The 27,396-nt window shown below is 47.3% G+C and overlaps 7 protein-coding genes across 7 annotated transcripts; 4 read left to right on the forward strand and 3 right to left on the reverse strand.

Annotated features, from left to right (window-relative positions):
- The first annotated feature begins 1,513 nt into the window (after window positions 1-1,513).
- Window positions 1,514-3,265, forward strand: GGS22DRAFT_110258 (uncharacterized protein). Its single transcript, XM_047957925.1, has 3 exons — window positions 1,514-2,016; window positions 2,073-2,309; window positions 2,367-3,265. Exons 1-3 carry the CDS (start codon window positions 1,596-1,598, stop codon window positions 3,122-3,124), a joined length of 1,416 nt encoding a protein of 471 aa, XP_047821334.1. The 5' UTR covers window positions 1,514-1,595; the 3' UTR covers window positions 3,125-3,265.
- Window positions 3,266-8,093: 4,828 nt separating this feature from the next.
- Window positions 8,094-10,395, reverse strand: GGS22DRAFT_110336 (cytochrome P450 3A13). The gene is made up of 7 exons (XM_047957926.1): window positions 9,678-10,395; window positions 9,567-9,597; window positions 9,370-9,513; window positions 9,313-9,316; window positions 9,135-9,260; window positions 8,445-9,084; window positions 8,094-8,361 (listed from the first exon to the last, which is right to left on the reverse strand). The coding sequence occupies exons 1-7, from the start codon at window positions 10,004-10,006 to the stop codon at window positions 8,193-8,195; spliced, it is 1,443 nt and encodes a 480-aa protein (XP_047821335.1). The 5' UTR covers window positions 10,007-10,395; the 3' UTR covers window positions 8,094-8,192.
- Window positions 10,070-10,924, reverse strand: GGS22DRAFT_110341 (uncharacterized protein). Its single transcript, XM_047957928.1, has 2 exons — window positions 10,670-10,924; window positions 10,070-10,582 (listed from the first exon to the last, which is right to left on the reverse strand). Exons 1-2 carry the CDS (start codon window positions 10,698-10,700, stop codon window positions 10,353-10,355), a joined length of 261 nt encoding a protein of 86 aa, XP_047821336.1. The 5' UTR covers window positions 10,701-10,924; the 3' UTR covers window positions 10,070-10,352.
- Window positions 10,925-12,237, reverse strand: GGS22DRAFT_110340 (DUF1749-domain-containing protein). The gene is made up of 2 exons (XM_047957927.1): window positions 11,494-12,237; window positions 10,925-11,434 (listed from the first exon to the last, which is right to left on the reverse strand). Exons 1-2 carry the CDS (start codon window positions 12,096-12,098, stop codon window positions 11,149-11,151), a joined length of 891 nt encoding a protein of 296 aa, XP_047821337.1. The 5' UTR covers window positions 12,099-12,237; the 3' UTR covers window positions 10,925-11,148.
- A 168-nt stretch (window positions 12,238-12,405) lies between these two features.
- Window positions 12,406-15,875, forward strand: GGS22DRAFT_110424 (ARM repeat-containing protein). The gene is made up of 2 exons (XM_047957929.1): window positions 12,406-12,508; window positions 12,572-15,875. Exons 1-2 carry the CDS (start codon window positions 12,461-12,463, stop codon window positions 15,713-15,715), a joined length of 3,192 nt encoding a protein of 1,063 aa, XP_047821338.1. The 5' UTR covers window positions 12,406-12,460; the 3' UTR covers window positions 15,716-15,875.
- A 4,209-nt stretch (window positions 15,876-20,084) lies between these two features.
- GGS22DRAFT_198751 (uncharacterized protein) lies at window positions 20,085-21,915 on the forward strand (the record flags this gene model as incomplete). The annotated part of the gene is made up of 2 exons (XM_047966173.1): window positions 20,085-20,143; window positions 20,210-21,915. The coding sequence occupies 2 exons, from the start codon at window positions 20,085-20,087 to the stop codon at window positions 21,702-21,704; spliced, it is 1,554 nt and encodes a 517-aa protein (XP_047821339.1). The 3' UTR covers window positions 21,705-21,915.
- Window positions 21,916-23,071: 1,156 nt separating this feature from the next.
- On the forward strand, window positions 23,072-25,181 carry GGS22DRAFT_157330 (uncharacterized protein). The gene is made up of 5 exons (XM_047960487.1): window positions 23,072-23,703; window positions 23,813-24,130; window positions 24,204-24,387; window positions 24,534-24,577; window positions 24,659-25,181. Exons 1-5 carry the CDS (start codon window positions 23,294-23,296, stop codon window positions 24,780-24,782), a joined length of 1,080 nt encoding a protein of 359 aa, XP_047821340.1. The 5' UTR covers window positions 23,072-23,293; the 3' UTR covers window positions 24,783-25,181.
- Window positions 25,182-27,396: the final 2,215 nt, after the last annotated feature.

Below are 27,396 nucleotides of genomic sequence, written 5' to 3' on the forward strand. Positions count from 1 at the left end.
CAACAGGGCCCCTCTAAATTTGTTTGGTAAACGCCCGTCGAGCTTCTTTTCACAGTGTGCCCCAGCTCTGCGGCTGCAAAAGCAACGGATAAGTATATCTAGCAGCAGCAAAGCTTAGTGCAACTTATCTTGAATTGGCTTTCACACGCTCTCATGACGGTCTTGAACTGATTCTGAGACAGCTACAGAAGCCAGGACGGGGCATATTACAAGCGAGTAAAGAGGCCTCACTGCTCGATGTCTTACAACTCTCTAAAAGTGAAAGAGGACACCCACCGTCCTTCGCGCGCAACCTTTACGACTAGTTGATAAACCCGTTTGAAATCATTGCGGGCCTGCCCAGCTCATTAAACTGAATACACGGCTATTCAGCTCTAATCCTACGATATTGCCTTTTCTTTGTTAGCACGCAATCCATGCTCAGCTTAGCCTAGTTCGCAGCCGCCTGCCAACTCTTTATATCCAGGTTTGATAAGACCTAATTCTCATCCCGTCTGGCCAACCACCCCCCCTCTTAGGCAAGCAAGCTCCCGCTGCCGCTGCTAAACAAAGAAAAGACTGTCTCGTCTGAAGGCTATCAGCCCTCGATGTGCGTTTTGCCTTTCCGTTCGGTTTCTCCACCTCGATAGGTCACTGCCAACTCCTCTTTAGGCTCGTTTGGGTTTATCAATACGAAGTACTACACTCTTATCTTGCCACAACTTCCCTCCTAACTACACCCTCGCACATATATTGGGCACGCGCACCACCTTTACTCGCATCGTCACGACATATCTAGCTCTGACAGGAAATCCTCTTTAGACTGCACTCAACCGGTATCTTCATTCTACATCATCGCTCTCAGTCCAATTCTGTCTTACTGCCTTCACCTGTGAGACACTCTTGGGCACAGCATTAAAATCGGAAATCGGCGACATTTTTGCAAAGGACCCGAGTGGAACTCAGATGATACGACTGCGTGTGATGAACTGAAGCTGATAGTGGTAGGAGAGGCTCTGCAAGTTCACGAGTTCGCCACACTCTCTACGGAACAAGGACTGAAATAAGATCTCCTCTGCCACGAATAACTAATTTTGAACCCGCCCATCTCCTCTACTTCCAATCATGGTGCAGGATTTAAACCAACCGAGGGATCCCTTCCCACAAAGGACATACTGGCCACATCAGGATAGGTTTGCTATGGAGCCAGTCCCGGACGATGGTCGCTTCGCCGACTCGCAAGACGTGAGACGGCCCCCTATGGTGAGTTGGACGTCATCCTTCTAGTCAAACTGTAATACTAAGTGTCAAGTAGGCGATTGATAAGGCCTTGCGCGAGTATTGTAATATTTCTGCGGAATTCTACGTGGTCATGACTGTCATCGAGGGAAAGCCCCACATCTTCACGGCACCACATATACCCTCGATAAATATATCGAGATTCTTAGACGTGGAAGCTCTCGGCCGCGAACTGCAGCGTGCCCAACCTCGTAAGCTCAGGAAGTTCGTCAAAGCATTGGATATATAACTAAGACCCCGCTTTAGCTCCAGCGCCAACTCCCACATATCCTGAATCGGAATTTACTTCCTTCGATTCAGATATCAGCCGATATTCCATGGACCCGGCTAGACGCTGGACACAAGACCGACGGTATGGTCAATCTATGGGATTAACGGGCTTCGAAGACGATGGGGAATACAAAGCTCGCAAACGGCCGAGAGCAGCTTTATCACGACGTGAAACTGAGAGCTTCGAGGATGAGCCTGCACCCCCGTCAAGTTCTCTGAGAAGAAAAATTGAAATCCGGGACGATAAGGCCGTGTGGCAATTTTACGAAGAGCGCTTTAAAAGCATCCAGCAAAATGCATGTAAATTGTTGGCTAAGGCTTGGGTGAAGGCTGTTGAACCGAAGAAACAATCAACACATCCTTATACGGGTTCAGATGAAAAGGCACCTGATTGGTGGCCCAAGCCTTGGGGGACAGGCAAAGAACATCGAGTAAGACATAAGGAACCGGATCATTTATACAAGCGAGGTAAGATAAGGCAAGGAGATACAGGAGAGGAAAAAAATGCTAACTCGCTATTCTAGAACGAATACACCTTCTTGTACATATTCTTCGGTTGATTGTTGAGCCTCGCCACAACCAACATCCAGCAGTCCAAAAGCTGTTTTTAAATGTGACTAAGTTGGAAGAGGTCACTACGGAAGCCCTGTCCTCATTCTTTGCCGACAAAGAAAATCCTGGCAACATGGCGAAGAGGCCTTATTTAAAAGAGATATTCAGAGTCGCTCAAAATGAGGAACGTTATAAGGATGGTCAAATTGGTAAGCACCCTAACAGCTTCTGGAAGGGTATTGAAGTTTTGCTAAATGTCTATACAGATGGAACGACTATTGTCCACGTGATGCCAAATGATCGAGTTGGCCAGGGGTACATGTCAGACACTGAGGATGTCACTCCTGGGAGAGAAGACGGTGATCATAACCCAACGCCAGCCTCTTCGAGTGCATCGCCACAAAGAACCAGTCTACCACAGGCTCTTTTGACTCAAGCTCACAGCACAGAACAGAGCCCTACCACGCAAATACCCAGCGACACCTTTGTGGGGGATATGCCAGTTCGCGGCAATCAATATACTCAGCCAATCCTCAATCCGGAAATGACCACAGAACGGCAGACTTTTGTGGACGCGCCTAGTTTACCCAATCAAGCCCCACTTCATTCTACGACGAATCTCGGTCTCCACGACTTGTATACGAACACTCACGACTCCAGTCGAAGATCATCAATGTTTGCTTCCCCACCGGAATACACAAGTCCAGCAACACCGACCCTTTACCAACAATGGCAAGCAAATTCAACAGCACCTAGCAACCCGTCGCTATATACATTCCCGCAGCAGACAGGAAATGCGCATCAGTCTTTTGTTGGTCACCCTAGCGTCCCAATTCAACAAACCCAGCAATATTTAGGGACTTCGTTCGACGGGTTATCAAGGGGAGGCCACGATGCACAGCATGGAGGCATGCTCCGCGCACTTCCTCAGCCTAGCTACCCAAGCTATATGTCTCACGAGCCGGGGCATCTTCAATCGTCAGGCACTAAAGCCGAGCCTCTTCCCAGACATCCGACGCAGTAGTTTCACCGTCGGTTGACTGGAACCTACACTCTTGTCACATGACAATACTCGCGCCCTCGCCGTGCGAGTGATTCCAACTTCACGTTGGAGCCCACATTCAGGCATTGATTGTATATGCTTTGTAAGAGTAATTCTACACTTACAGCGCCGCTGTCGATTTGTTGGTTGTTCAATTTGATTTGAGAATTGAGAGCTCTTGGTGTTTAACTTTTTACTCTATACTTCGAGTCTCGAAGCTCGATAGAAGGCAATCCTTCCACGATGAAGGACACTGACACAACATGCATTTTACGAGCTCTTTTGTGTTGTTCTCAAACATCGAATCATCCAACTGGTGGCGGCAAGTTTATTACATAATCGCAAAGTGCTATCAGAGACACTGTTCTCGTATAAAGCACAAAGCGCGGAGGTGGTGTTATTCAACTTTGAATCTTACATGGGGAGAGGCTCAGCGCTGTCGGCTTTACACGGCTTTACAATTTGCAATTTACCTTGTTTTGTTTTGTTCTATTTCCAGCATTGCCTTGTCTTGGCCGTTTTCTACCGTCGACACCTACTCTGCGAGTATCACGTGATAACGAGAAGGGCAGAAGGGGAGGCTCAAAAAGGGGGCCGGCAATAGTGAAGAAGCATTAGGGCGGCAGCCAGTTCAACGGGGAGGCAGGCTACAACTGGACGGTGGCTTTGTTTGTTTCCTACACATCAATACCACGCAGCATGAGTTGGCTACGTCTCATTCCATAGCATGGGGCGGTTCCCATACGACTTACGCGAGTCAAGGGCTTTATCGGGTGGTTATTATATCCTTGCGCGCTTCGCCTCGCCGGACATGGGGTTCGTTCATCGCATAGCGAAGCAAATGGAGGTTATTCTGTCTTGGCGCCAGTGGTGGTGTTCGCTGTTTGTCTATTTCCTCCCCAAGGTCGCCACAACTCCATTTTTTCGAGTCGAGATCACGCCGTCACGATCATTGCTTTTTTTTCTTTTTCTTACATTTGTTTTCATGTGTACTTAGCTATTCCAAAGGAGGGAGTTACGCTTCCTTTTTTCGATGCTGTCAGCTGTCCCGCTGGACGAATGAGCGTTGGGGAAGCGGAGGATGGCGAATTCGGCGGAGAACTCAGCCCGGTAAGCGGTATCGAGGCTGGGATGGGCTCATTTTTGGTAAATTGTTGCGTGTTTTTTTGGACAATGTGCATTAGGTCGGAGGGAACATAGGGGGCTGGAGTACGGGGTCCGCGCGCTGAAGGCGTCTACCCATTCCTTGCCAGGATCTAATTAATACCTACAAGTGAGCAATTCAAGAGGCAGATGCTTCACACTAGCTACTGCTTGCACTATACTATTCCTTCAGACTTGGGAGTTGTTTCAACACTTTTTCTATGCACTTATGGCGTAGTAGATTGGACAGCCTTGTTGCTGTGACAAATAATTTGCAAATTTATCAATTTTGTGAGGATACTTCGACAAATGTACCTGGTATACTTTCACGATCATCTCTGGAGTTGCTGTTTTCTGCGTTGCAGTCCGGGGTTGATGAACCACTCCATGCGGGTAGAAAAATCAAAACCCACCTGATGTTTAACGGTCTAATGTGGAAATACGATTGGATGAACTGGGACGATGCAATTTGCTCCGCTTACAGCTGATATTCATGGGGCATTGCAAAGTTTGCGTATTTTGACATGTATTTCTCGGCCCTGATCCACGGGTAAAGGGCCGTCCCGCTTAAAATCCCGTTTCTGTACACGTCGTCGGTAATATATCATGTAGCATTGTTAGATTAAGGTTAAGGAGATCTATTCGCAATCTACACTTTGATCTGAGTCCCAGTACCGGTAAACGCGCATACATATCCAGATTACGTTATAACATTGCATGTGCATATGTACGGTACACACACACTTCACAAATCCCAAGCGGTTGTTATTTCTGGGATCTCAAATCTACAGATTTCTGAAAAGTGATATATGTAAAAATTACGGCAGACCCGCTGACCCGGCAAACGACCACGCCCCCCCTGGCCTGGCTCAGTACCAACCTTGGAAATCATACGAATACTACGTAGGAGCCATGCGTCAAGCCAATCCGGGGTTATTTCTCTATGTGTCCACCAGACGCTACTGAAACTCGGGCGCCAAGGCTATCATAATTATAAAATCGCGGAAATAAAGGATCTTCCCAAAAGGCGAGGATGGACACATGGGAAGAATTGCGCGCCTAGCAAAGGCTGCAGAGTTGCTTGGGCTCAACTGGCCTCGAGACCGAAAAAAAACGTCCCAAAAAAGACAGCTACAGCACGCAAGATCGCAGGATTCGGCTGTAGATGATGCACTCCTTCGTATGTAGGTAGCAAACCCACCCCCGGTACCGCAGAGCAGGGTCGGTGGTATGGGGTTTTCCTTTACCGATATGCTACAGGTCATATCTCACATAAGTAGATTGACGAAACGACTTGGTTGGTAGCATCCTGACCATCGGAAACGGCATTAGAGAAAAATGCATATCACCAACTTCGCGTCTCTTTTTTTCCACTTCCGCCTTTCCATATTCCGCTGCCGGTCGTTCAGCATTCCGCCTCGGCTCCGCATTGAATATATGTCATTCGGGAAACGATTGTCGGGCTGTTGGACATTTGACCCGCATATGATGGTCGCGAACAAGGGGCGTTGGCTGACAGGTCGGCTCTGCGTCAGAATCACCAGATCTACCCAAATTCTCGGTATCTAAAAGGCGGCTTTTCTCAGCCATCTCCACCCTTCTTCCCAGGACATCCAGCACGCATCCTGCACTTCCAGACGTCAGCTAGTCGGCTAGTAGACTTAGTATTCAAAAACAAGAAGCCGTGCAGATCGGAGCGGAGCTACCAAGGAACCAGTTCCTACTATACTTCCAGTTCTCCAGAACGATCCTCGTCTGCGGGCGGAAATGCTTCGCGGAGCTATGTTGTTTGAAACGACGCTATATGTATATTTTCCTAGACAGGTACGCAATAAACGCGTCACTTTCTGTAGGTAGATGGCCAGTTAGATCTTTTTAGAGACCAGGCTGCATACCTGCCAGATGTGTGCATACTGCCGAGGGCAGAATGAGGCGAAAAAACGTTGCCTCGATGCTTGGTTTGTTTGCCGCCGGCTCTCATCGGTTTCGAAGGCCCGGCAATCGTCCAATAGGGGGTTTTCTAGAATACATGATACCTGGAAAGCTAGGACAATCGCCTTGCATTCCGTCGCAAAGGCCTTCCAGATGTACAGTACATGGGCACATCTATGTAGCAGATCTCAGGTTCGTGGTATTCCTTCCGCCGTTACATAATATCACAAGTGACAAATTGTATTAAAAAACGTCGTTTGTCTTTTCCTTGGCTCTTTACCACTCTCTGCGCCGTACCTAATCTAGATCGCCAATGGGTGCTGCTGGCCGCATCGAGATGGGAATTGGACCAGTCACCTTTTCCTTTTCCACCCCCTTTCGACTCCCCCACGCTCAATAAGCGACCTGATATAGGAAAGCTGCACGTCTTTCAATGGTCGGTAACGACCCTAGCTTGCCTAACTGCAGGACCTGTCAAGGCTAGTCGACGCCTGTAGCACATCCCGTCCGGTGGCTGACCTGGAGCCTGCTTCCCTCGTTCGAGGGTTGCATACAGCTTGCATGGACGGGTCATGGAATATGTAATGTGGCATAAAAGATGCGCAGGACAGCGGTAGACCGTCCCTTCGGGGATTCTGTGCATGGGATCCATACAATGTCCCTGGTTAGTCGCCGTCCAGCAATACCACACCTCCCTTTTCGTCAAGAGTCTAGAATTCGCAAAGCTATAACGAGACTAGCTTCCGTCTTTTTGCTTGCCCAAGTACCTGGGAAGTACTCTTTATGTATCTGGTATTCCGCTATCCATGCCGAAGCACGTAAGTAGATCCTTGACCCTTTCCAGGTACCTTGCTAGGCGGAGTATCGCTATTTGGTCGCTAACGTACACGTTTTTATAGAATCTCCAGTTCTAAATATTCTCCCATAATTCCTAAATAAATCCCTAGCCATGTAAGTACCTACATACCTACCCCTACCCCTTAGCAGCAGACAGATATGAAGCTCAGTGTATTATGGTATTTCAACTCGGCTCGGCTCACCTCATCCCGTTAGGTACTCCACGCGATCTTGTTAGACATTTCATATCAGCTTTTTACCTCAACGTCTTTAATAGGCTACTACCGTTAGAAAAGATAGGGAAAAGCATATTTACCTAGTGTCACTTACCAAGCAGGTGTTATCGAACCGGGTAATTCGGTAGGCCTTTTTTCCTGCTTTACAACTAACCAGAAGACTTTCAAAGTTTAGTACCGCGTTTAGATCGCCAGTGTTCCCCCAGGAGACAAGTCTAAATCTAGGAAAGTACAGAGTACACGGGCGCTTACCGAAATCTTCTAATTTGCTTGCGGAAGATACCTACCGACCTAGTAAGTATCCTCACATCCCAAACGACTCGAGCTGCCCATCCACTACCGTAAAGCCTCCCGCAGAAGCTAGAATACGGTAGAAACCGTGCACCAGTCCTAATGTCGCGTAGCAGAACGTGCTGTATCCGTATGGTGCCCTAGGAATCGGAGATGATGATCACAGCGCCGGCGTTACTAGGGACAATTGTGAAGGTGGAGATTTCTGCTACAGCTGGCTGCCCGAATCGACGACCTGCATCACTATAATCGTTAATATGGTTACACTTTCCCTTGACTAGACGATTTGCTCGCCTGACTCGCTTTATTATCCTAGCTAATATGCCGGTACGCTCCATTTTCCTAATGAAGGCCATTTTGACACCGTGGTTCCGCAGTGGAAACAGCTCTGTCCTCAGCTCCTTCGTAACAGCGGGCTATCTTGGCCTTGTATCTGGGATGTGATAAGCAGCAGACATCTACTAGGTAATAATTCCTAGCTTCAACAATACCTAAGCAACATCACCCCTAAATTCACTTCTTCCCATCTATTTTCCTACGGCGTGCACAATTCTGGACTAGATTCAATTTATTCTATATTAGATTCCTCAATAGTCGCACTGCAAATCAGCTCAGCCCTCTAAGGGAATCAGCCTAAGAAGACACTTCTTCCCTCGGGGTTGGGCAGAGATCAACTGATCCGACATCTCCATATCTTGGGCAGTCATAGCCGGGTCAGGCACCGTAGTGAAGCGCGAGTAGACATCCCTGAGCAGAATTTTCATCTCTGCCAGCGCTAGACTATTCGAAGAGTCAGCATTGACCATTTTCATTTTACGACGCACTGATGCGTTAGATAGCTCGCCGCATAGGTAGGAACTTACTGTTTTCCGATACAGCCTCTGCCCCCGCTGGCAAAGGCGAAGAATAATCGCTTCCTGTCTAATTCGCCCGCTTCTTGCAGCCAGCGGTCCGGGTCGAATGTGCTGGGCTGCGGAAAGACGTTTTCGTCGATGCGATGAGCAGAGTATGCCTGGCAGCTCACTATCGCTCCTTCGGGGACAAAGTAACCGTCGATGGTTCTCCCACCAGAGGGTACGTATCGCGGAAGGGACATGGGGATCGCAGGGAAACATCGCAACCCCTCCGAAATGACCGCGTCGAGGAAAGGCAGCTTGTCGAACCCTACTTCCGGGTTGGCGAGGAGTTCTTCTTGGAGACGCCGTTGGACATAGAATGAACGGGGCTGCGAAATCTCCCACATCAGGAAGCATAACGCATCACCGGTGGTATCGATCCCCGCGGCCATGTGGTCGAGGCTCTCGGCGGCCATGTCGATATGCTCCATATTGTAGTTCTTGTCTTGCATGCGGTTCAGCAGGGTGAACTGCTCAGGGCCAGTCTTTGCAGTCGCGGACATGACCAAGTCGTCTGCTAGAGGTGTCTCGCGTGGTTTGGCGAACAGGGACAAGACATTGCCGATTATCTTGTGGAGACTTGGATTATAGTATTGTATGAGGCGATCTACTGCTGTTAAGAAGAGAATATGAATGGTTCTGGGAGCTTTGACTAACTCTGAAGGCTGTCATCGAAGGTGACCTCCTTCATGATCTCTTCATCCTTTAGGTTACGAAGCGAATCTGACCCGTAAGGGTGAAAAAGGTGATGCGTGACACAATCAAATGCATAGTTATGCAGGCCTACATGCTGTGTTAGTGAACGTCTTGTGAGTTTCAACTAGAGCTGCTGTACAGATCTGAGCCCATTAGCTAATTGTATCCAGTGATACCATTTACTTCTCATGCTTACAAATATATCACAACTTCCACCAATAGATTTCGAACATCTTTCGACAAATCTTCGTGATCGTTCCTTAATGCCGTCGATTGAACTCGATTTTAGAACATTGGTGTTGGCATATCGGTCAGCAAGTACCCTCTTTCTCTTAGCATGCTGTATCTAAATTAGATCATTGCCTTTTTCATAATCTAACAAGTAAGACCTACGTCCTCCTTGTTAAGAGTGCTGAACATAGTCCTATATCGTTCATAATGAGCTTATCTCCACACAACTTCCAACTTGAAGCATCAAGGCATCTAGTTTGCGTGATCTCTTACCTCCTTCCATATACTGTGAATAGGTTATAAAATTCCGTCTTATTATAGCCACTACCGCCGCTGCCATATATCTCCTTAACGCCGTCGAGGGATGCAAATGACACTTCATTCGGCGCTATCCGGACAACGGGTCCATATTTTTGGTGGAGCCTATGGACATATGTCGTCCGGTGGGCCTGGAATTCATGATACTTTAGAATCAAAGAAGTGAATAATGAGATACTCGGGCCAGGAAGTTTCCGTAGAGGAGAGGATATGGATCGCCAAACATATAAGACGACCAGCGCCAGGAATGCGGGGCCTAGCAGAAGAGGGTTTAGGAGAAGCATTTTAGATGGTTACCTAACATAAAAATGATGTCGAAATATATTCAAGAATTAATAAATCGAACAAAGAGATAGGTCAACCATCAGTATAATATGTCTATCCATCCCCTCTTAAATCGATCCAGTCAATGAAAGATGATGACCTTTATCAAGTGATAAGTTTATGTAACTTGTCATGAGTGGGGCGGCACTACGATTAAGAGAGGGGTCTTAGTGAGGAGCGAGGTCGCAGTGGGAACGAAACTAGAAAAAGCTTCCGATGTCATTGATAATATCTGATAACGACAATTGACGTTGATAGCCGAAACCCTTTAAAGGATTGGCCCGGGTCCGCTCAACCGGGTAGCATTTAAAGCTCGCCCTTGCCCTTTGTACCCGCCCCGTTCTTTCCCGTTTCACCACCTCCGCTTCCGAACACGTTAGACAACCAAGATACGCCGGGAATGCTCATCTTCGCCGATGGAGGGTAGTCCTTTCCATCGACCGTAACTCGCGGTTCGCAAGTACACCACTGTTTCTCCGGAACTCCGGAAAGGGCGCCGGGAATGTGCGAGCCGCAGCCCCGCCAAGACTTTCCTGCTGCAAACTTGTTAATATACCAATTGCTTTAAATAAGTAAAGAGATAATATATTTAGATCGGAAAGTTGTGTTAAGGGATTACTAACAGCAGGTTGAGCAGGTTGCGCCGTAACACATCTTGGAAATTGGTTGCTATGAATGAGGGGAAGCGATTGCGGGGTTGGCGATAATGTTGAATTTTGATATTCAAATTGCTTCGGAATGATGGAGTTTGGGGAAAGAAAAAGAGAAGAAAAGGGAAGTCTGGGGATCTCACTAATTACTTGTCCGGTTTTGACTAGATTCTTGACCGGCGTTCACCTGAGGCCTCTCGGCGATGATAATCTGAGGGAGGTGTCCGGTCTGTGCGATCGCCGACCTCACCCCGGAGTAGTGAATATGGCTTTTTTGTACTTCCACAACCCGTAAAAAAATACCGACTCACGCAAATGAATAAATCGTCATTGAGTTATTTGAGATGTTTGCTCTATGCCCTGGTGTGTTGGAGATGGGATACTTCCGAATGTTTATCGCAATAGCTTCGGAATGAATTATTCGATTTTTAGTTGTCGGATACTTCTCATGACTATTTGATGCTGTGTAGGAACTTAACAACCGTGTTCACAAGCAAATCCTCGGCCTCCGGCTCTTCTGCTCTATGACCAGCACCTGGAACTGCACCAGAGAATTCACTCGCAATGCCTGGTTGACAGAGCGCTTTCCAGCGCCGAACCAACGCATCCTTATCGACGGACGCAGGCACAAATTCGTCATTGCCCGAATGAAGTATGAGTATGGGCTTATTTACTCGTTTCCAGAAGGGCGCCACTACGTCATCCGGAAGGTTCGGATCAAAGTAGTTATCCTCGCCGCTATTAAATAAATTAGGTATAAAATCGACACAAAATTGATCGTTGGATTAGGTACATACTCAGTTGCGCCAAGGGCGTACCACCGCCACGCGGAAATCGGAATAGTGAGGAAGGAGGGTGGAAGATGCTCAGGTACCATGCGCTCGTAGCCTCGACCAGAGTCAATGAGCTCTTTCGCAATTTTGAGACTTTCATCCAGTTTCGATACGCCGATCTCCATCGACACCGCGCCACGATCTGAGACAGGAGCCTGTAGGATATATCCCTCAACCGGCGCAGCATCATGGGACGGTGACGTATACTCCATGCAATCCTGACTTCCGGTAGAATGGCCAATCAACACAACGCGTTGTTTCCCTATACTTCGTAGATATTTGACCAATGCCGATATATCGGCGACATCGTTAGCCAAGCGGGCAAAACCAAAGCCTGAGAATGAGCTAGTCAATCGGAATTCAAAGACAGAATAGCTAAGCTCGGCCTCAGCTTCTAGTCTCTTGGCTATGGCACGCGGATATGGTACTGTGTGAGGTCCGTCGCCGAGTCCCCCGATGAATACGAGAGCATTTTGTGCATTAGCCGGACCAACTTCATAAGCACAGGCATGCGGCGTCGGCGATTTGAACGGATGCACAGTCACGGTGAAGGTCCCCGACGGCGGCATTTTTGAGGTTGAAAGCAACCAATCTTCGTCCTCCTTACAGTAATTACCACGTAAGTTATTTTTGATTTACGTGCGATTGCAAAGTTCAAAAATGCGTAGTTATTTACTTGTGACTGCTTGTTGAGAAAGTCGATGTGGAGATATTCTTTAGTAATCGAATGAATTAGTATGTAAGCATAATGTGTAGATGCATAGCCTGATACATTCATATTCTACTATACAATATATGCAATACAATGTGACTTAGGTAATTGAACAAAAGATCTTGAAGTGTTCATTCTTCCAAAATTTATTGTTGTTCTCATCACATTCTTCAACGGTAACAAACCTACTCTTGACGAAAATGATGAGAACATTTCAAGATGGCTAGTAGTAATCACTCGGCCTGCAGGAATGAGTTTTTCAAGGAGGTTTGATAAGCCCTTGCAGTGCATTATCGTTAATGATAGAAGCGTATGACTAATTTGGGGTAGCTGAAACCACGATGCGTCGCCATCATCAATTTGGCCGTTCGTGCGCCCGACAAGAGAGCGAGCGCGAAAGAACTACTAGGCTTGGTGGAAGACCTCTATTCTATTCTAGATCGCCAAGTAAATGCCGATGCCTCTGTGTTAGATGAGAAGCTTGCTGAATATGTCTTCTTCCCACTGTCCAACATTCTGCTCCATCAGCAGCAGTATCCTATCCGACTGACGGAGCTCACTATCAAATGCCTACGGGTGTTAATTCAGCATGGATGGAAGGTTAAGATCTCACAAGATCTTTCTCAGCAGCTTCTCATATTCCTTACCTTCATCATCGGTGGTGTTCCTGGACAAAAAAGAAAGGACCCTATTCCGGAAGAAACCGAATTAGAGGCATTCATGACCTTAACCTCATTGATTCAAGCCGCTGGATCCTCGTCAATCGGAGCAGCAGCACTTGTAGAAACGAATGCTGTACCTGCTTTAGGTCATGCTGTTACCATCGTACTTGATGGTGTTACGGAGGGGAGAACGCCCGATATTCGTCTTGAGGCGCTGAAGACGCTAGATGCACTTTTGGTCGCAATCAGGGACCATGCCGCATTAGCCACTTTCTTACCCGGAATAGTGTCATCCCTAAGCCAACTTCTTACACCTCCCACCTCGTTAAAAAATCAGAGAAGAGTCTTAGTTAGTGGCATTAATGCTTTGCGAGATGTCCTCACGAAGGTCCTAGGAGATATAAAAGTAATGGGAATAGTTAAGGGGAAGGCCTCGGTGAAAAATGAAAGTGGTAGCGAGAGTGGCGTTCTAACAGCTTCATGGTTGAAAGCAACTACGGCCAAGATAAAACTTGCTCTTTCAAGCGTTTTAAAGCTACGAAATGCTGATTTAGACGACGTTCGATCTGCCTTAGAAAGGTTATGTATCACTCTATTGGACGAATGCCACCATTCCCTTACAGACTGTACATCGATACTAGTCGAGAGTGCAATGATTCTCGCCGATGACGAAAACGAGAAATCCGTACTCGAGACGAGTTTGACTGATCTCGCTAGAATCTATCCAGAATTCACAGATACGATTAAGACTGCGATATATAACTGGGTGACGAGCCTTCCTCGATTGATGCAATCCAGTGATAATAAGGTCAAACAACAAGCCATCCGGAACCTCATGAAAGGTCAACATTTCATCACGACCCTTCAGATTGACTCGTCCATCCTAGATGACTCATTGGCTGCGTCTCTAAGGGACAGCGCCACCGCGCTTATCCTTGCATCAAAGCCCACTACTATGTCGGAGCTTCCTTCGAACGCCATTGAGTTGGATATGAATTTGGCTAGACGTGATGGACCCAATACCTTCCCAGCTGTACTAATTGCGCAGGAAACAGAGCGGTCTACACGAACGGCGCTTCTGGAATTTTTGTCAAAGGTTGGATCTATTTCTCAACAAACTAAACTAGCAGACGACCTGCTCAACTATGCCCGAGAATTTACTGGACCAAGTCAGGTTGCCTCATATTGGATGGCTTTCGAGCTAGTGAAGTCAAGTTTATCTCAACATTCAGATCTCGACGATTTCCTCGACCTAAGCTCCGCGACAGGTCCACCGGAGGAGAGCGAGTCTATATTCGAAGAACTATATTCCTTCTCGGTCGCTATTCTAGATTCACAGGATGAGTCAGAAGATATTGACTGGCGACTGCAGGCACAGGCTTTAGAAGTTACGACGTTTGCCGCGTCGAGAATGAAGGAAAGCTTTCGCCCAGAACTAATTGATGTGCTGTATCCAATTACAACACTTCTAGGCTCAGGGGTTCCAAAACTGCGCGATCATGCGATCATTAGTCTCAACAATATCGCTGCCTCGTGCGGATACTCTAGCGTTACGGACTTAATCATTGACAATGTTGACTACATGGTCAATTCAGTATCCTTGCGTTTGAACACGTTTGATATATCTCCCGCGTCGACTCAAGTTCTGCGGATGATGGTAAAACTTACTGGTCCACGATTGATACCATACCTTGATGACGTGATTGCCTCGATATTCGCGGCTCTTGATAATTACCATGGATACCCTCTTTTCGTGGAAAGTCTGTTTAGTGTCCTTACGGAAGTGGTGCAGCAAGGATCACAATCTGATCATTTGCTGCTAGAAGCGGTAAAGTCGTCGGCAAAAGATCATCGGAAAAACTTACAACCTGTTGTCACAACCGAAGATATCGAGTCCATTCTCTCTAGCCGTATCGAAAGACGGCATAAACAACAGTTAGAAGAGGTAGAGGTGGAGGAGATTGGGCCTCATCCGAAACATCCTTGGAAGGGAAAGGAACCAGTTGAGACCCAAGACGAGGATGATGAACCTGGCGCCGAAGTCAATAAACCACCACCACCTAAAACACCCACTTTCAAGATCCTCGCTCGCATCACCGACCTAACGCAACATTACCTTACATCACCGACCCCCACATTACGAAAGTCACTACTCGATCTCTTGGCAACCGTCTGCCCGGCACTATCACCCGACGAGGAAGCATTCCTACCCCTAGTCAACTCCGTCTGGCCAGTCCTAGTCGAGCGGCTGTACGACTCAGAGCCGTTCGTAGTCACGTCGGCATGTAAAGCCCTAGCCGCGCTATGCCAGAGCGCCGGGGACTTCCTCAACACACGGATCAAGACGGAATGGTGGGACAACCTCGGCAAGTGGTGCCGGAAAGTCAAGGCGGACGCAGCTCAAGCGAATAGTAAAAGGAGAGTCGTCGAGACCAGAGGTAGTAAACTAGACCAAGGCCTGCTGATCCCCATCCGTTCCCGGAACGGCATCGAGGGGAGAGAGGTAAGCAAGGCTACAGACGTCGTTTCGAGCGCGGGGTTAGGCAGGTTTACGCAGGCGGTTCGCGTTTGGGAGGCGGTGCAGGAGCTCCTGGTTGCTGTTGTGTCGTTTGTTCAGATCGACGACGACGTGTTCGATCAGATCCTCCTGCTGATGGCGGATTCCCTGCCGACGAATGCCGAGGCTCGGGCCGCGATGGAGGCGGTTGATCCTGATGCTGTGTGGTTGCTGATGTGTGAGAAAGGGATGGTCGAGCCGATGGAGAGACCGGTCCTTGCCGGGGTTACATTCGTTGATGTTTGGGGAGGCTAGTGATTTGGGGATGTCGAGCTAACGTACATACATACGTATGGGTATGCTTGAGTTAGGCTGGCATGTAGGTGGTTATGGCATAGGGTCGTAGTTGGGCGCCGTATTCATACATGCATTCCTACATAGGAATCTTCTAGTGTATGACCTTCACACTAGGCAATAGATTCGACATATCACACTTTTCGTCTCGTCCGATGTAGCCTGATTATGCGCTATCTGCCCATATCCTCACTTGTCGAGAATATCGGCCGTCGGCCTCCGTTCCAGGAAGCGACGGCGATGGGCGAGCTGAGCGTACTTACCACTCCCGTACGACGCGTCATATGAGGCGGGAAAGAGCGTCCGCGGCGGTAGCGTCCGTGGAGTAGTTTCCTCGCGGAGGCAGACGAGGGAAGTGCACGCGTGTCATGTGGTATCGACAGCTCACGTGCAGATTTGAACTACCGATCTCTTTTTTCTCTCTATTTTTTTCGGGAACAGCCTGTCTCCGTGGTGATATGTGTCTGCGTACGTGTGTTTGCGGAAATGGTGGCCTGACTGAGATATCGTGCCTAGCCTGACATCCCCCTATCTGCGCGGACATCGTCGAAATCCTTCCCTTGCGTCGCGACACCGAGGCTTCGTGGACGACGGCGACCGGCGGCCTGAAAGCGCCGCTGTCCTGTTCCTTCGAGGGTCGTTGGTTGTTGCGGTGGTGATTCCACTTGTTCCTTTAGGCACTTGGAGGTGTAGATCTGACGTAGGTTGTTGTTAGGGTCCTAGCGGTATCTCACCACCATCGTACGATTTTGCTCTTGAATAGGGGAAGGGCATTTTATGGTGGCTATTATGGGTCCTTAACTTTTTTTGCGCTTCTTGTCCTGGATGCGTGGGTGGCGTGATGTTCAGCTTTCGGCAGCCTTGAATTGCCGTTTTAGGTGACATGGAAGTATGCACTCTAATATCATCGGAGAGAGCCTTGTAATTTGGAAGTGAGTTGTTATAACTGTTTAAAGCTAGGCTGCTAGTTAAATGTTCGGAGTAGGTACCTACATGTTAAGAGTACCTAAGGCGTTGCTCGGAAAGATGATAGTCCTGTGAGGGAGAATGTAGGAGATGGTGTAAATGCGATCAATCCCAGGCAAATATGTATTAATAGCATCGAGAATTCGAACTTTTCTTCTACGATTTATCTAACTTCTACAAACCTGAATCCTGACACGCACGCGTACATGACACCACTCGTTCATGCTTCATTCGTCTGGGTCCCATCACCTCACCACCGTTACCATCGTTAGAATCATTGTCTAATGAGTTCGAAGTCTCATTTAAGAACGAGTCAGCTGAAAGGCTTCGAGAGTGGGACGGTACTTCATCCACAACAAATTCCGGGCCAATCTTCCCAAACTCGTGGTCGGGTGAATGTATCTTATCCTTCAAATTAGGTATAACATGGCAAAATGCAAAGTCACATTGACAAAACAAGCCCTATATCCTCTGATAGAGTTATTAGCTTGTATTGTTGAACTGGAAACGATACAAGACATAATCGACTTACCTGGGTACATACAGAAGTCGTACTAGCCTGCTCGCATCTTTGGTCTCCTAGGGGCTTATGGCCTTATGAGGCTAGTGAACTATCGCCGATTAGCTGCCGATCCCTTTCATCGCCTGGAGCCATGAGTTCTAAGATAGCAGAGCTATGGTTGCAATATCTCACAATGTTCGCTGGTATAAACTCCTTTCCGTTGATACATGATGTGACAATCCTATCCGCACCATGGATTAGCAGCATCTTGATCATTTTGAATCGATTCCCTCTTCCGCTCGTGTGATAAATTCCAACAACTATTGCAGCCCAGTATAAAGAACCCATCCGTCTATATCGGACTCGTAAACGGCGTGATTCGTAAGGTGAATATCAGACCCCGCGTGGACGAGTAATTTGACATTCGCAAGTGGCGTCTCCTCGTCGACGTCATAGAGCGGCACGCCGTCACTATCCGACTTGACATCTAACTCAGGCCAAAATTACAAGAGTGCTCTCAATCCAGCGTTGTTCAATCCTCTTTGCATGAAAGCTAAACCGTTACTGAATCAACGGTCGACGTCCGCACCGTCCTCAGCAATGATTCTAATGATATATTCTTGTCCTTCGGAAAGCGTGAGTTCCAAAGGCTCTCACTTTGTTAGGTCCCGTAATCCATTTGGTAGGTCAACTTGAGCGTTATACTGAATTAAGTCTCTGGACGCGGTTACTAAATTTAATTATTTTAAAAGAGATCAATTCCAACTTCTTTGGATTTTTTTCATAAAATAATAAAATTAGAGGCGCGTAGTTTAAAGCCACGATCAAAGTAATTTGAAAGACATCGATTATGTAATCATAGCATGTTAGGTAATAATTCCTGTTCTGCCAGCCAGGTGGTCCGTGGTCTATTGGGCTTTGGGACTAGCGGGGTTTACTGGAGTTCACCGGAGTTTGTAGCCAACTAACGCCGGAAGCGTCGGAGTTACTGAGAGGATCACCTTTGGCACCAATACCCCTTCGTAAATCGCGGTTCGTTTAAAGGCACGGTGTCTTTGGCTAAATTCATGGTAACCCATGCAAACTATACCTAACCTAGGCTAGTCTTATGGATATCTATAATGCGTATTTAAATCTACCATAGCGGCAAATAGTGAAACCTCACAATCATTAAAAAGCTAAATAATCATTAGAAGACGCTAGTAAATTCGAACAATCATTAGTCCCTACAACAATCATTAAGAAAATAGGAATCATTACTCACTTTTTACAGCTGGCGGACTAAAAAAACAGGTAGAAACGGGCCGTTAGTCAGGTGATCTGGGCGGCAGCAAGGTCGACGATACTATTATTTCCCACCCGCCACCCTCCAACATTTTATTTTTTAAACTTCTAAGTTTTTTTTCAAGATCTTCAACATCGCCGTCCCTCCCCACCTGCTACACCACCTACAATAATAATAAGACCCACATTTCGCAGGAACAACAAGAACACTTTACTAAAGAAAAAAACTTAGGATATTTTTTTTCCTTTTTCCTTTTCCTTACAACATCACTTTTTACAAAATTGAAGATTTTTTCCCTTCTTATTTTACACCCACACACTACCACCACCAAAACTACCAATACTTCATCATTATTATCACCGTTACACTAGGCTTAGTAAATTACTAGATCAGTATCTGTAAACCTGTAAACGCGTAGACCTATAAACTTGTAGACTTGTAGACCTGTAAACCTGTAGACTTATAAATTAGTAAACTTGTAGATTAGTAGCAGTAAATCAGTAGATCAGTAAATCAGTAGACTCGCAAATCAGTAGACTCGTAGATCAGTAGAATCGTAGAATAGTAAATTCGGTGACTTGTAAATAGTAGTAGTAGTAGTAGTAGTAGTAGTAGTAGTAGTAGGTAGTAGGGACGGTGACGAGGGGGGGTGGGTGGGTATAAGGACCCATCCAAATAGACCCTCCTAATGATTGTTTTGACCTTCTAATGATTGTTTGACTTTCTAATGATTGTTGAATCTACAACCAATCTTAAATGAAGCAGCGGTTATGATAGAGGGCAACTGTTTTTGCGGAATTTAATCATTATGAGCTACCACCGGGTGACGGTATGGTAAGTACCTTTTCGACTTGTTGCTAAAAGAGGCGACAGTAAGGCTGACGATAAGAAGGTCCCTAGTCGAAAGATACTTGAATTTACGTAGGCTTTGTATAAGTATTAAAGTAGGTACTTACAGGATTAGCTCGACCTAGGTATAGCCTTATAAGGTGGATTACCGTGACTTTAGACGGGCCGGTAAAGCGTCAACTTAGGATAACGTCAACGTAAAAGCCTATGATGATATTCATGATTATTTACTCTGATTATTCACTTATAAACCACAGCACGCATTTATGTCATGTATAAACCAGTTGTTATAATGTTAGGCGCAAGATTTCCAAATGAGCATGGATGCTCCAACTCTCAGAGCTAGCAACACAAGCATCATCATATATGGCCCGAGTAGATTGGATTCTGAGCTCCAGCAATTGCTTCTCCTTGCATTAGGTATGTAGGGTAGTTGGTGCTTAACTAGGTATGTAGGTAGGTACTTACACATAGTATCGTTGGTTTGTTCCTTTGTGTTAGGTACATGGATACATACATTCATATCAAGGGATGCTGTCTACCAGGCACCTGGGTAAGGTAATCTCCAGAACAACGCTTTCTCAGTTTCAAATTCAATCATGTGGCCGAACCTGTCGCAAAGTTCGAATCGAGGCTATCGCAACGATACCTATTAAACGCGTGCTCTGGTAGTAATCGATCATTTATCAGCTCCGTCTCCTTTAGATTCGCTAAGTCAGCTACGAACCATGGCAAACGGATCGAACCATGACACAGAGACGAAGGTGCTGCGCAAATTCGGAATAAAGTAAGCACCCGTTATTACATACTGACATGGAATCTTGGCCCATCTAACCTACGACCACTTGTCTAGCGAGGCGTACCAACTGGCCATGTATCTACTGGACCAATATCGTGGCACTGTCCTCTCTTGTCGCTATGCAATCCCGTCACGTCTTGCGCCGGCAGATTCACGGGCCGAACTGGAGGAGGTAGTCAAGGTCGCTGTCGTGGATACCGTTATGAGACATCCGATGCTGCAAGTCGGCATGGTGAATGCAACTTCCAAGACTCCCTCGTGGATTCAGCTGCAGAATCTCGACTTAACGCAACATATAAAATGGCTTTACATCAGAGAGCACGACGATTTTGAACAAACAGTCCAGGAAACCTTTCGCACTCACCTCGACGAATACTTTCCAGACCTTTCTATTAAACAGCCGGGCTGGAAAATTACCATCATTCGGCAAGGGGATGCTCCTACTATGGAGGTCCTACTCACTTGGAATCATCCCCAATTCGACGGTGCAGGTGCCAAGGTGTTCCACGAAGACTTCCTCGAGATGCTCAATAATGCTAAGAATGGAGTATCCGAGCGGACGGGCTTGGATGGCGATATCCTGACACTGCCTCAAGAGCCGCCCTTGCTTCCACTGCCAATCGAGAGCTTAAAGAGTCTTCCAGTAGATCTCACATACCTCGCCAAAATGTTTTGGGAGGAAATTCGGCCCCAGTTTCTTAATTGGGACGTATCCCAAGCAGCCTGGTGTCCGATTCGCACCTCTCCATACAAGACCCAGTTCCGAGCTTTTTTTATAGATAAAGCAGCTCTACGTGCGATCCTAGGTCTCTGTCGACAGAACAAGACTACTATCACCGGCCTGATAAACGGGTTAGCGCTTCTTGCCTTCTCATCGCGCCTTGACAGCACGGTCGCCCCGGCCTTTCAATGTGCTACTATTATGGATCATCGGCGGAATCTGCCACCCGCCCCGCCAGACGCTCCGTGGGCTCGCTCTGACAGAGTAGTGAGCAACTACGTGACTCAAGTGTTCCATAAATTTGACGCCAAACTGGTCGCGCAGATTCGGTCCAAGCTACCGGCCGATACGAGCGAGGACAGAGATCTGTCCTCTGACCTTCAACACGAGCTCTGGGCCGCATCGGCACAGAATAGGCTGGAGATAGTACATAAGCTGGAAGCCGGGCTACAAAACGATCTCATCGGGGTCTTTAAGTATGTGACGGACTGGCAGCAGACGATGAGCAGCATGGCGAAGAAAAAGCGCCAGTTCTCGTGGCTGGTGACCAATGTCGGTGTGCTGGACGGCAACACGTCAAGAAGACTGAGCACCACCGGCGGCGACACCAAATCCGACGACGACCAGAGGTGGTCGATCGATCGAGCACAGTTTGGCCTTAGCGCTGAGATACCTGCTGCCGCTATCGAGTTTGCCCCCATCAGCGTCGCTGGCCGAGGAATGTGTGTCAGCGCCAACTGGCCGGACTGTGCTGTTGATAAGATGTTTGGAGAGCGCATCATGGCTGATCTAGAAAGATGGCTGACGCAATTGGCGAGCCAGTCATGACGTGCCTGCTATGAAGTACCTGCCGCTTGTATATATACACAAGGAAAGCTATGTTTCACCTCAGTTTTTCCTGGCCTCTAAATGTGATTATAAATGCGCGTTGCCGATCATATCGGCCAGTCGGCTAGATTACATGTCTCCTTTTCGATCTCAATTTCTAGGTAAGTATCGTTTTAACAACGGGGCGACAAAAGAAAAAGTTGGACGGTTCGTGGCGATGGCTGGAAAGCTGCATGTTGTGGCGGCGCCGACGACTTGAAATACTGTGAGCTCATACTGTATATGGCGCAGTACGAAGTACATGGAATAAATTGGCGGGTTGGCGGTATCGTCTGCCGTCAGCACACCTCCCCGTGCTCATATTCGATGTCCAGTATGTTGGCTGACGCCGCTTGTCAGGGGAGAACACATCCACCATGGCCCATGGGTACTTCAACACAGCAACGGATACCAACGAACAGGCCCAACTTAATCAAGTCGTCCGGCTCGCTGAGTCATCGGGAATTATCACCGGTTCAGGGGTGCTGGATGTCGGGTGTGGGGTACCTTGCCCGAGAATGGGGCTGCAAAGTGACGGCCATCACTAATATCCGGCGCTAAGTCGAGATCGCATGCGAGCTGACGGCGGCGGGATGAGGCCTTCGTCATCACTGCCATCACTATCAACGCCGGACAGCACTAGCTTCGTGTAGTACCTAGTAGGTACCTTTTATTCGATTCCTCAAAACATTTAAATAAATCGATGAAATTTTTAACTTAATAACGTAAATTTTAATGCCTGGATTCGCACCATAACTTAATGTAAGCTACGGGACATGTGTGGGATTATCAAACTGGCAATTGCAAGTGTTGTAGCAAGTGTTTTTGCGTGTGGCAGGTACGGCTCTACCGCACAGATCTTATCAGTGTCCCCCTTGCTACCTAGGTGCCCACTTCCAGGTGCTTAGACTACTTAGTCATCATCAATCTTAAGAATTACAACTTCACCAAATGCTTTGCTTTGGCTTTCAACACTTTCGGGAGGTTCCATTTCAGCCCTAAAACGCAAACGGATCAATATGTGCGAGTTAAAGTTGCTCGGCTGCATCGTGACACCACCAAATATACCATAGAGGGGTGTCAGTATGAGTAAGTACCCAGGTCACCTGCTGCAGCTTAAGATTGGTGTGTGAGAAGTTTTTCAATCTACATGCTACCTACTAGGTGAAAAGGGAAGAACGAATGGTGGCTATGGTTAGGCTGGGGTTACACAAAGCCTCTGTGTTGGTGTGCTGCGCGGGGCCATCTCCGAGAATACCGTGCCCCTATGTAGGTACTCCTAGGTACGTACAATATCTAACAGCTACAAAGACCTACTACAAAGCAAGGGATTGTATATGAAAAGACGAATATACATGTTGAAATTAAATTAATTGTACGACGGTAAATACTTACCTAGAATGCTCATCTCTTGCGTATACATGCAGGTACCCTTTATTACTCGAATATCTCGTCTGGAAATTCAGCTAAGGATCTTTCTTTCTACCATATAATACATCGAGCTTCAATCCACCCATAGAAGAATTGAGACGCCAAGAACCTACCAAGACATGCCGCTTTTGCTTGACGCACCTCTACAACGGGCCGTGGGGCGTTTTGTGCCTGCGTCATTGCCCCCGACTGGGACCTTTGACGGGCAGACCGTCCTCATAATCGGAGCCACCTCTGGCCTCGGGTTAGCTGCTGCCGTGCACTTCGCGACCCTCGGTGCTAATGTCATCATCACATCTCGCGTAGCATCTCGTGGGGATATAGCGAAACAGCACATAGAAGAAGCGGCGGGACCCTCTTTCAAAGGCGACATTTCCTGTCTGGAGCTGGACTTGGAACACTACGATTCGTGTACTGACTTCATGATCAAGCTCAAAAGCAGTCTCCCTGGACCCGCCGACCTAGACGTGGCGATCGTGAACGGCGGCATCTGCAGCTCAGGTAAATTGGAAAAGAGTGCCCAAGGATGGTAGGTACTACCCATCTCTCCCTTATTTGACTCTACAACCCTACCTAGTATACTATTTGGGCACGCCCGTGTCGAAACCTACCTAATATATGTCTAACAAGTGGTCCAGGGAGAAGTCAATCCAAATTAACACCATCGGCTCGACACTCATCGGCCTGCTTCTACTGGGATGGATGCGTGGAGCCCGCGACCACCGATCCTCGCCGGCACATCTAGTCTTCCTCACCTCACGCGAGCATCTATACCCCGACCTTAACCAGCTGTCCGAGTGGTCGCAGCGAAAGGACGGCATCCTGGGACAGGTGTCTAGAGAGGAAAACTGGCCAAGCGGATTTTGGGACGCGGAGCCCAACTACGCTATCAGCAAGCTCCTGCTTATGTACACAATCGAGGAGATCAGTAGACTGGCCCGAGGGCCGGATGGCGAGTGAGAAAAGAGCCCTCAAACACAGCCTGTCCGTCTAATCTGAGCTGACTAGTGGTTTGTTGCTCCCAAGCAGCCCTCTCGTCGTTGTCAACAGCGTATGTCCCGGAATGGTCAGAACTGACATTGGCCGCCACATTTCCTCAAGATCATGGTTCCATGCGCTCTGTGTCTATCTAACTTTGGTGATAACGGCCAAGTCGGCCGACTCGGGCGCCAGGATCTACGTCACGGCCGCCCTGCAGCCGAAGGAGAATCATGTGAGTTGGGGATTTCCCATCCTTGCTGTATGATGGCTGCGAGGTCCGAACTCCTGACTACTCACGCGCGCATATCCTGCTCCTGACGGTCAAGGAGCCTATTCTACCTCGAGTGTTGAATTATGTGCTGATGATGTGCATCTTAGGGAGAGTTCTTCGGTTACTGGCTAGCTGGCGACCTGTATCGACGGTATGTCATGACATAAAGGAAAACTTGCCGTATCAATCCAACTGTTGTGAGTCAGTACTTACAAATCATGTGTGTCTATAGGAAAGCGGCCACTCTCATCGACAGCGATAAGGCAAGGGCACTGCAGAAATTGGTATGGAAGGAAGTAAGCGAAGAGCTGAAAGCCAACGTACCAGAATTGCAGGCCGGTCTGGATGGACTATAACTACGAGGTTACTAAGTAGCCAGCCATCGGTGCGGCGGGTGACGCGAAGTGGCTGTGATATGGATCACTGCTCTTAATCAGGAGATTGGCTGTTCGCGCTGTCAATAATCTTCACAAGAGACATAAACTTCCTACAAGCTCCCGGGCGGAATATTGAGCCGCCAATAACCCTTAAATACCCAATTACTATTGCTATTATCGACGATGGAGTGGATATTAGCGACTAGTCGAGGATAGCGGATGGAAAGAGCTTTTATCGTCGAGATGAAGAACGGAACTTCATTTGAACCAACCTGTACATACCTATTATCTACCTGCGCTTTCCTTATTTATTACTTCTCACTAGTGGATCTTGCGGATGAACTGATGAGAAGGTCGTGAAGCACTTGCTAACGCCGAAAAATTATATATTATGTATTTACTACCTCTTGTCGCTTATTTTGAAGCATTTGAGCTATGATAATGTGTAGAGAAGAGAATCTGCGTGGGAAAAGCCCTACTCAAAAGGGGGCACCAGGTAAAAAAGGGGGGCATACCCACATAGAAAGGGGCTAATCACCCCGTAGTTACCATATTAGTAACCACCGGGATACCGAAGCTAACGGTCTCTAAGATATCCCGAGGTCCCTTACAATCTCAATCTCAATTCCACAACCTTATAAAATTATCTCAACACTATAACACTAGTTATAACTTATTGCCAAGTATCCTATCGAGAAATCAACCGGAACTAGGCGGCTTGGATTACTATAGTCGAGATTGATTACCTACTCACCTACCTACCTAGGTAGGTACTAGCTTACCTATTTGGAATGGCTGCTTACATATTATTTGAAGTTACCTCCCATCTTGGTACCCGCATTGCTGGGTCGCTTCAATTGACTCCATTAGGTAACAGATTCAAATAAGGCGCATCGCCAGATCCTTTCTAAAGAGCCGCAATGTGACATCATATGTCGGGGAATTACACATCATGTTGATTAAGTTGAGATACCCGTATGCCTTCTTTTCAACTAGAGGTTTGTCAATAATGGTTCCGAGACCTATCGCTTTCCGACGTGACTCGAGATGGGCAGTTTTATGATGGACTGCCCTGTTTCTTAATAACGCGATCATTTGATTACTTACATAGTACTTGACTAACTCGTAACGTTTGAAATTCTTATACCAGCACTTCCATATATGATATCTAGTAGCAGTATTATCATATCACGAGTAATACATCTAATTGCCTACAATCCAAATATCATCAGGGGTACATGCTTCTTCAGCTGGGTTTGTATGTGGAGTAATGTACTACCGATGAAAAGCACCTATGGTCGGACGAAATAATAACGGTCGCCTTTAAAAATTGGAGTAAATAGCCAATGCAGTGGACCCTACAGGGACGGCAGCACAACGCCGTTTTCCCCAACGGCTATCATCCTTCTAGAACCCCCCGAAAACACACGATTTTGGGCAGATGGAATGGGACTACTAGTAGTGTCCGCGCAACTCCAGATAGCATATTTAATTGGATCTTTGCTAGCGTGAGGTCAATTATTTATGCTTGAATATGGGATGACGACGCATTGAGTCTGTGCCCGGATTGCTTCACCTGGTCTTTGTTCTAGTAATGTAGGAGTATCCTGTATTGATAGGATGATAATCTCACGAGTTAAATGCAAATCGTAGTTCCTTGGCATTCAGATCTCCAACTCCGTCTTCTACACCTTTTCTTCTCCCAGCATCCGGCCGAGTCGCCACGTATATGTGCGTATGTAGGACTACGTACGTCTTCGGTAGACCAAGTAGTTTAGATAACCCTGTGATTATCACGCGACGCAAGAGCGATTTTGAATCTCGAAGCAAGATATATCCTCGATCCGTCCAAGTGCGAAGGCAAGTCCGAAGTAAGCCAAGTTCAGACGGCTTCGAGTATCAACAGTTTCAACTAGTCGCGGAAGCTTGAGAAGAGTCCTTTCCAAGCGCGGCGAAAGGTACTTTTTAAAACGAGACTACCAGACCCGTACCAAGCCTTCTTCGTGCTGCTCGTGGAAATTGCTGATAAGCAGTGGCTGCGTGTGCATCGTATACCTGTAAATTCGGAAGACCTTCCTCATTCGTTCGTCTTATCAGTAGGGCACCTGGGCAGGGACCGGGGAATTATTAGGATCGAAGATCTGACTAGTTATTAATTAAATGGTTGATAAAATACACTCCCGCCCTCTAGGATCGATTCCATTAGAGCAATAATATCGCCGAAGCCACTTGGTTCTAGCTTCCTTAGGCTTAAGACACAAGACTCTTGAGTGACGTTTATTCAAGAGCTAGATATGCGGGTGGGTGGATCGCTACTGGCAAGCTGTAGATATAGTTTACTGGGGGTCCCTTGGAAAACGACAAGGGCTACCGTTATGTGATTGGACGGAATCAAGAAATGCCATCCCCCTAAACCTTCTTATCGGCTCCATGTTCTAGAATCTGGAGCTGAACGCGCCTATTTCTCCATAACTCTCTTTTACTCTTTCACTACCTGGTATTGTAAGGGTCCTTTTCTCTAACGCCTAATAATCATCTAAATTGCCTTGCTTCGGTGAAGGATTCGTGTCAATCCGCCCGGCGACAACTACTA

Source organism: Annulohypoxylon maeteangense, assembly GCF_022496945.1.
Source record: "Annulohypoxylon maeteangense strain CBS 123835 unplaced genomic scaffold GGS22scaffold_4, whole genome shotgun sequence".
NCBI lineage: Eukaryota > Fungi > Ascomycota > Sordariomycetes > Xylariales > Hypoxylaceae > Annulohypoxylon > Annulohypoxylon maeteangense.

What these genes read in the sequence shown, in the direction of transcription:
- GGS22DRAFT_110258 (XM_047957925.1), top strand. Translation starts at nt 1,596, where the DNA reads ATGGACCCGGCTAGACGCTGGACACAAGACCGACGGTATGGTCAATCT. An exon ending in GGATCATTTATACAAGCGAG is followed by an intron (nt 2,017 to 2,072) that starts GTAAGATAAGGC and finishes TCGCTATTCTAG; the next exon opens with AACGAATACACCTTCTTGTA. An exon ending in TTATAAGGATGGTCAAATTG is followed by an intron (nt 2,310 to 2,366) that starts GTAAGCACCCTA and finishes ATGTCTATACAG; the next exon opens with ATGGAACGACTATTGTCCAC.
- GGS22DRAFT_110336 (XM_047957926.1), bottom strand. Translation starts at nt 10,006, where the DNA reads ATGCTTCTCCTAAACCCTCTTCTGCTAGGCCCCGCATTCCTGGCGCTG. An exon ending in TTCACAGTATATGGAAGGAG is followed by an intron (nt 9,598 to 9,677) that starts GTAAGAGATCAC and finishes TGAACGATATAG; the next exon opens with GACTATGTTCAGCACTCTTA. An exon ending in GCACTCTTAACAAGGAGGAC is followed by an intron (nt 9,514 to 9,566) that starts GTAGGTCTTACT and finishes ATTTAGATACAG; the next exon opens with CATGCTAAGAGAAAGAGGGT.
- GGS22DRAFT_110341 (XM_047957928.1), bottom strand. Translation starts at nt 10,700, where the DNA reads ATGTGTTACGGCGCAACCTGCTCAACCTGCT. An exon ending in CGCAACCTGCTCAACCTGCT is followed by an intron (nt 10,583 to 10,669) that starts GTTAGTAATCCC and finishes ACAAGTTTGCAG; the next exon opens with CAGGAAAGTCTTGGCGGGGC.
- GGS22DRAFT_110340 (XM_047957927.1), bottom strand. Translation starts at nt 12,098, where the DNA reads ATGCCGCCGTCGGGGACCTTCACCGTGACTGTGCATCCGTTCAAATCG. An exon ending in TACGCCCTTGGCGCAACTGA is followed by an intron (nt 11,435 to 11,493) that starts GTATGTACCTAA and finishes TTTATTTAATAG; the next exon opens with CGGCGAGGATAACTACTTTG.
- GGS22DRAFT_110424 (XM_047957929.1), top strand. Translation starts at nt 12,461, where the DNA reads ATGGCTAGTAGTAATCACTCGGCCTGCAGGAATGAGTTTTTCAAGGAG. An exon ending in GGAATGAGTTTTTCAAGGAG is followed by an intron (nt 12,509 to 12,571) that starts GTTTGATAAGCC and finishes AATTTGGGGTAG; the next exon opens with CTGAAACCACGATGCGTCGC.
- GGS22DRAFT_157330 (XM_047960487.1), top strand. Translation starts at nt 23,294, where the DNA reads ATGCCGCTTTTGCTTGACGCACCTCTACAACGGGCCGTGGGGCGTTTT. An exon ending in GAAAAGAGTGCCCAAGGATG is followed by an intron (nt 23,704 to 23,812) that starts GTAGGTACTACC and finishes CAAGTGGTCCAG; the next exon opens with GGAGAAGTCAATCCAAATTA. An exon ending in GCTGGCGACCTGTATCGACG is followed by an intron (nt 24,578 to 24,658) that starts GTATGTCATGAC and finishes GTGTGTCTATAG; the next exon opens with GAAAGCGGCCACTCTCATCG.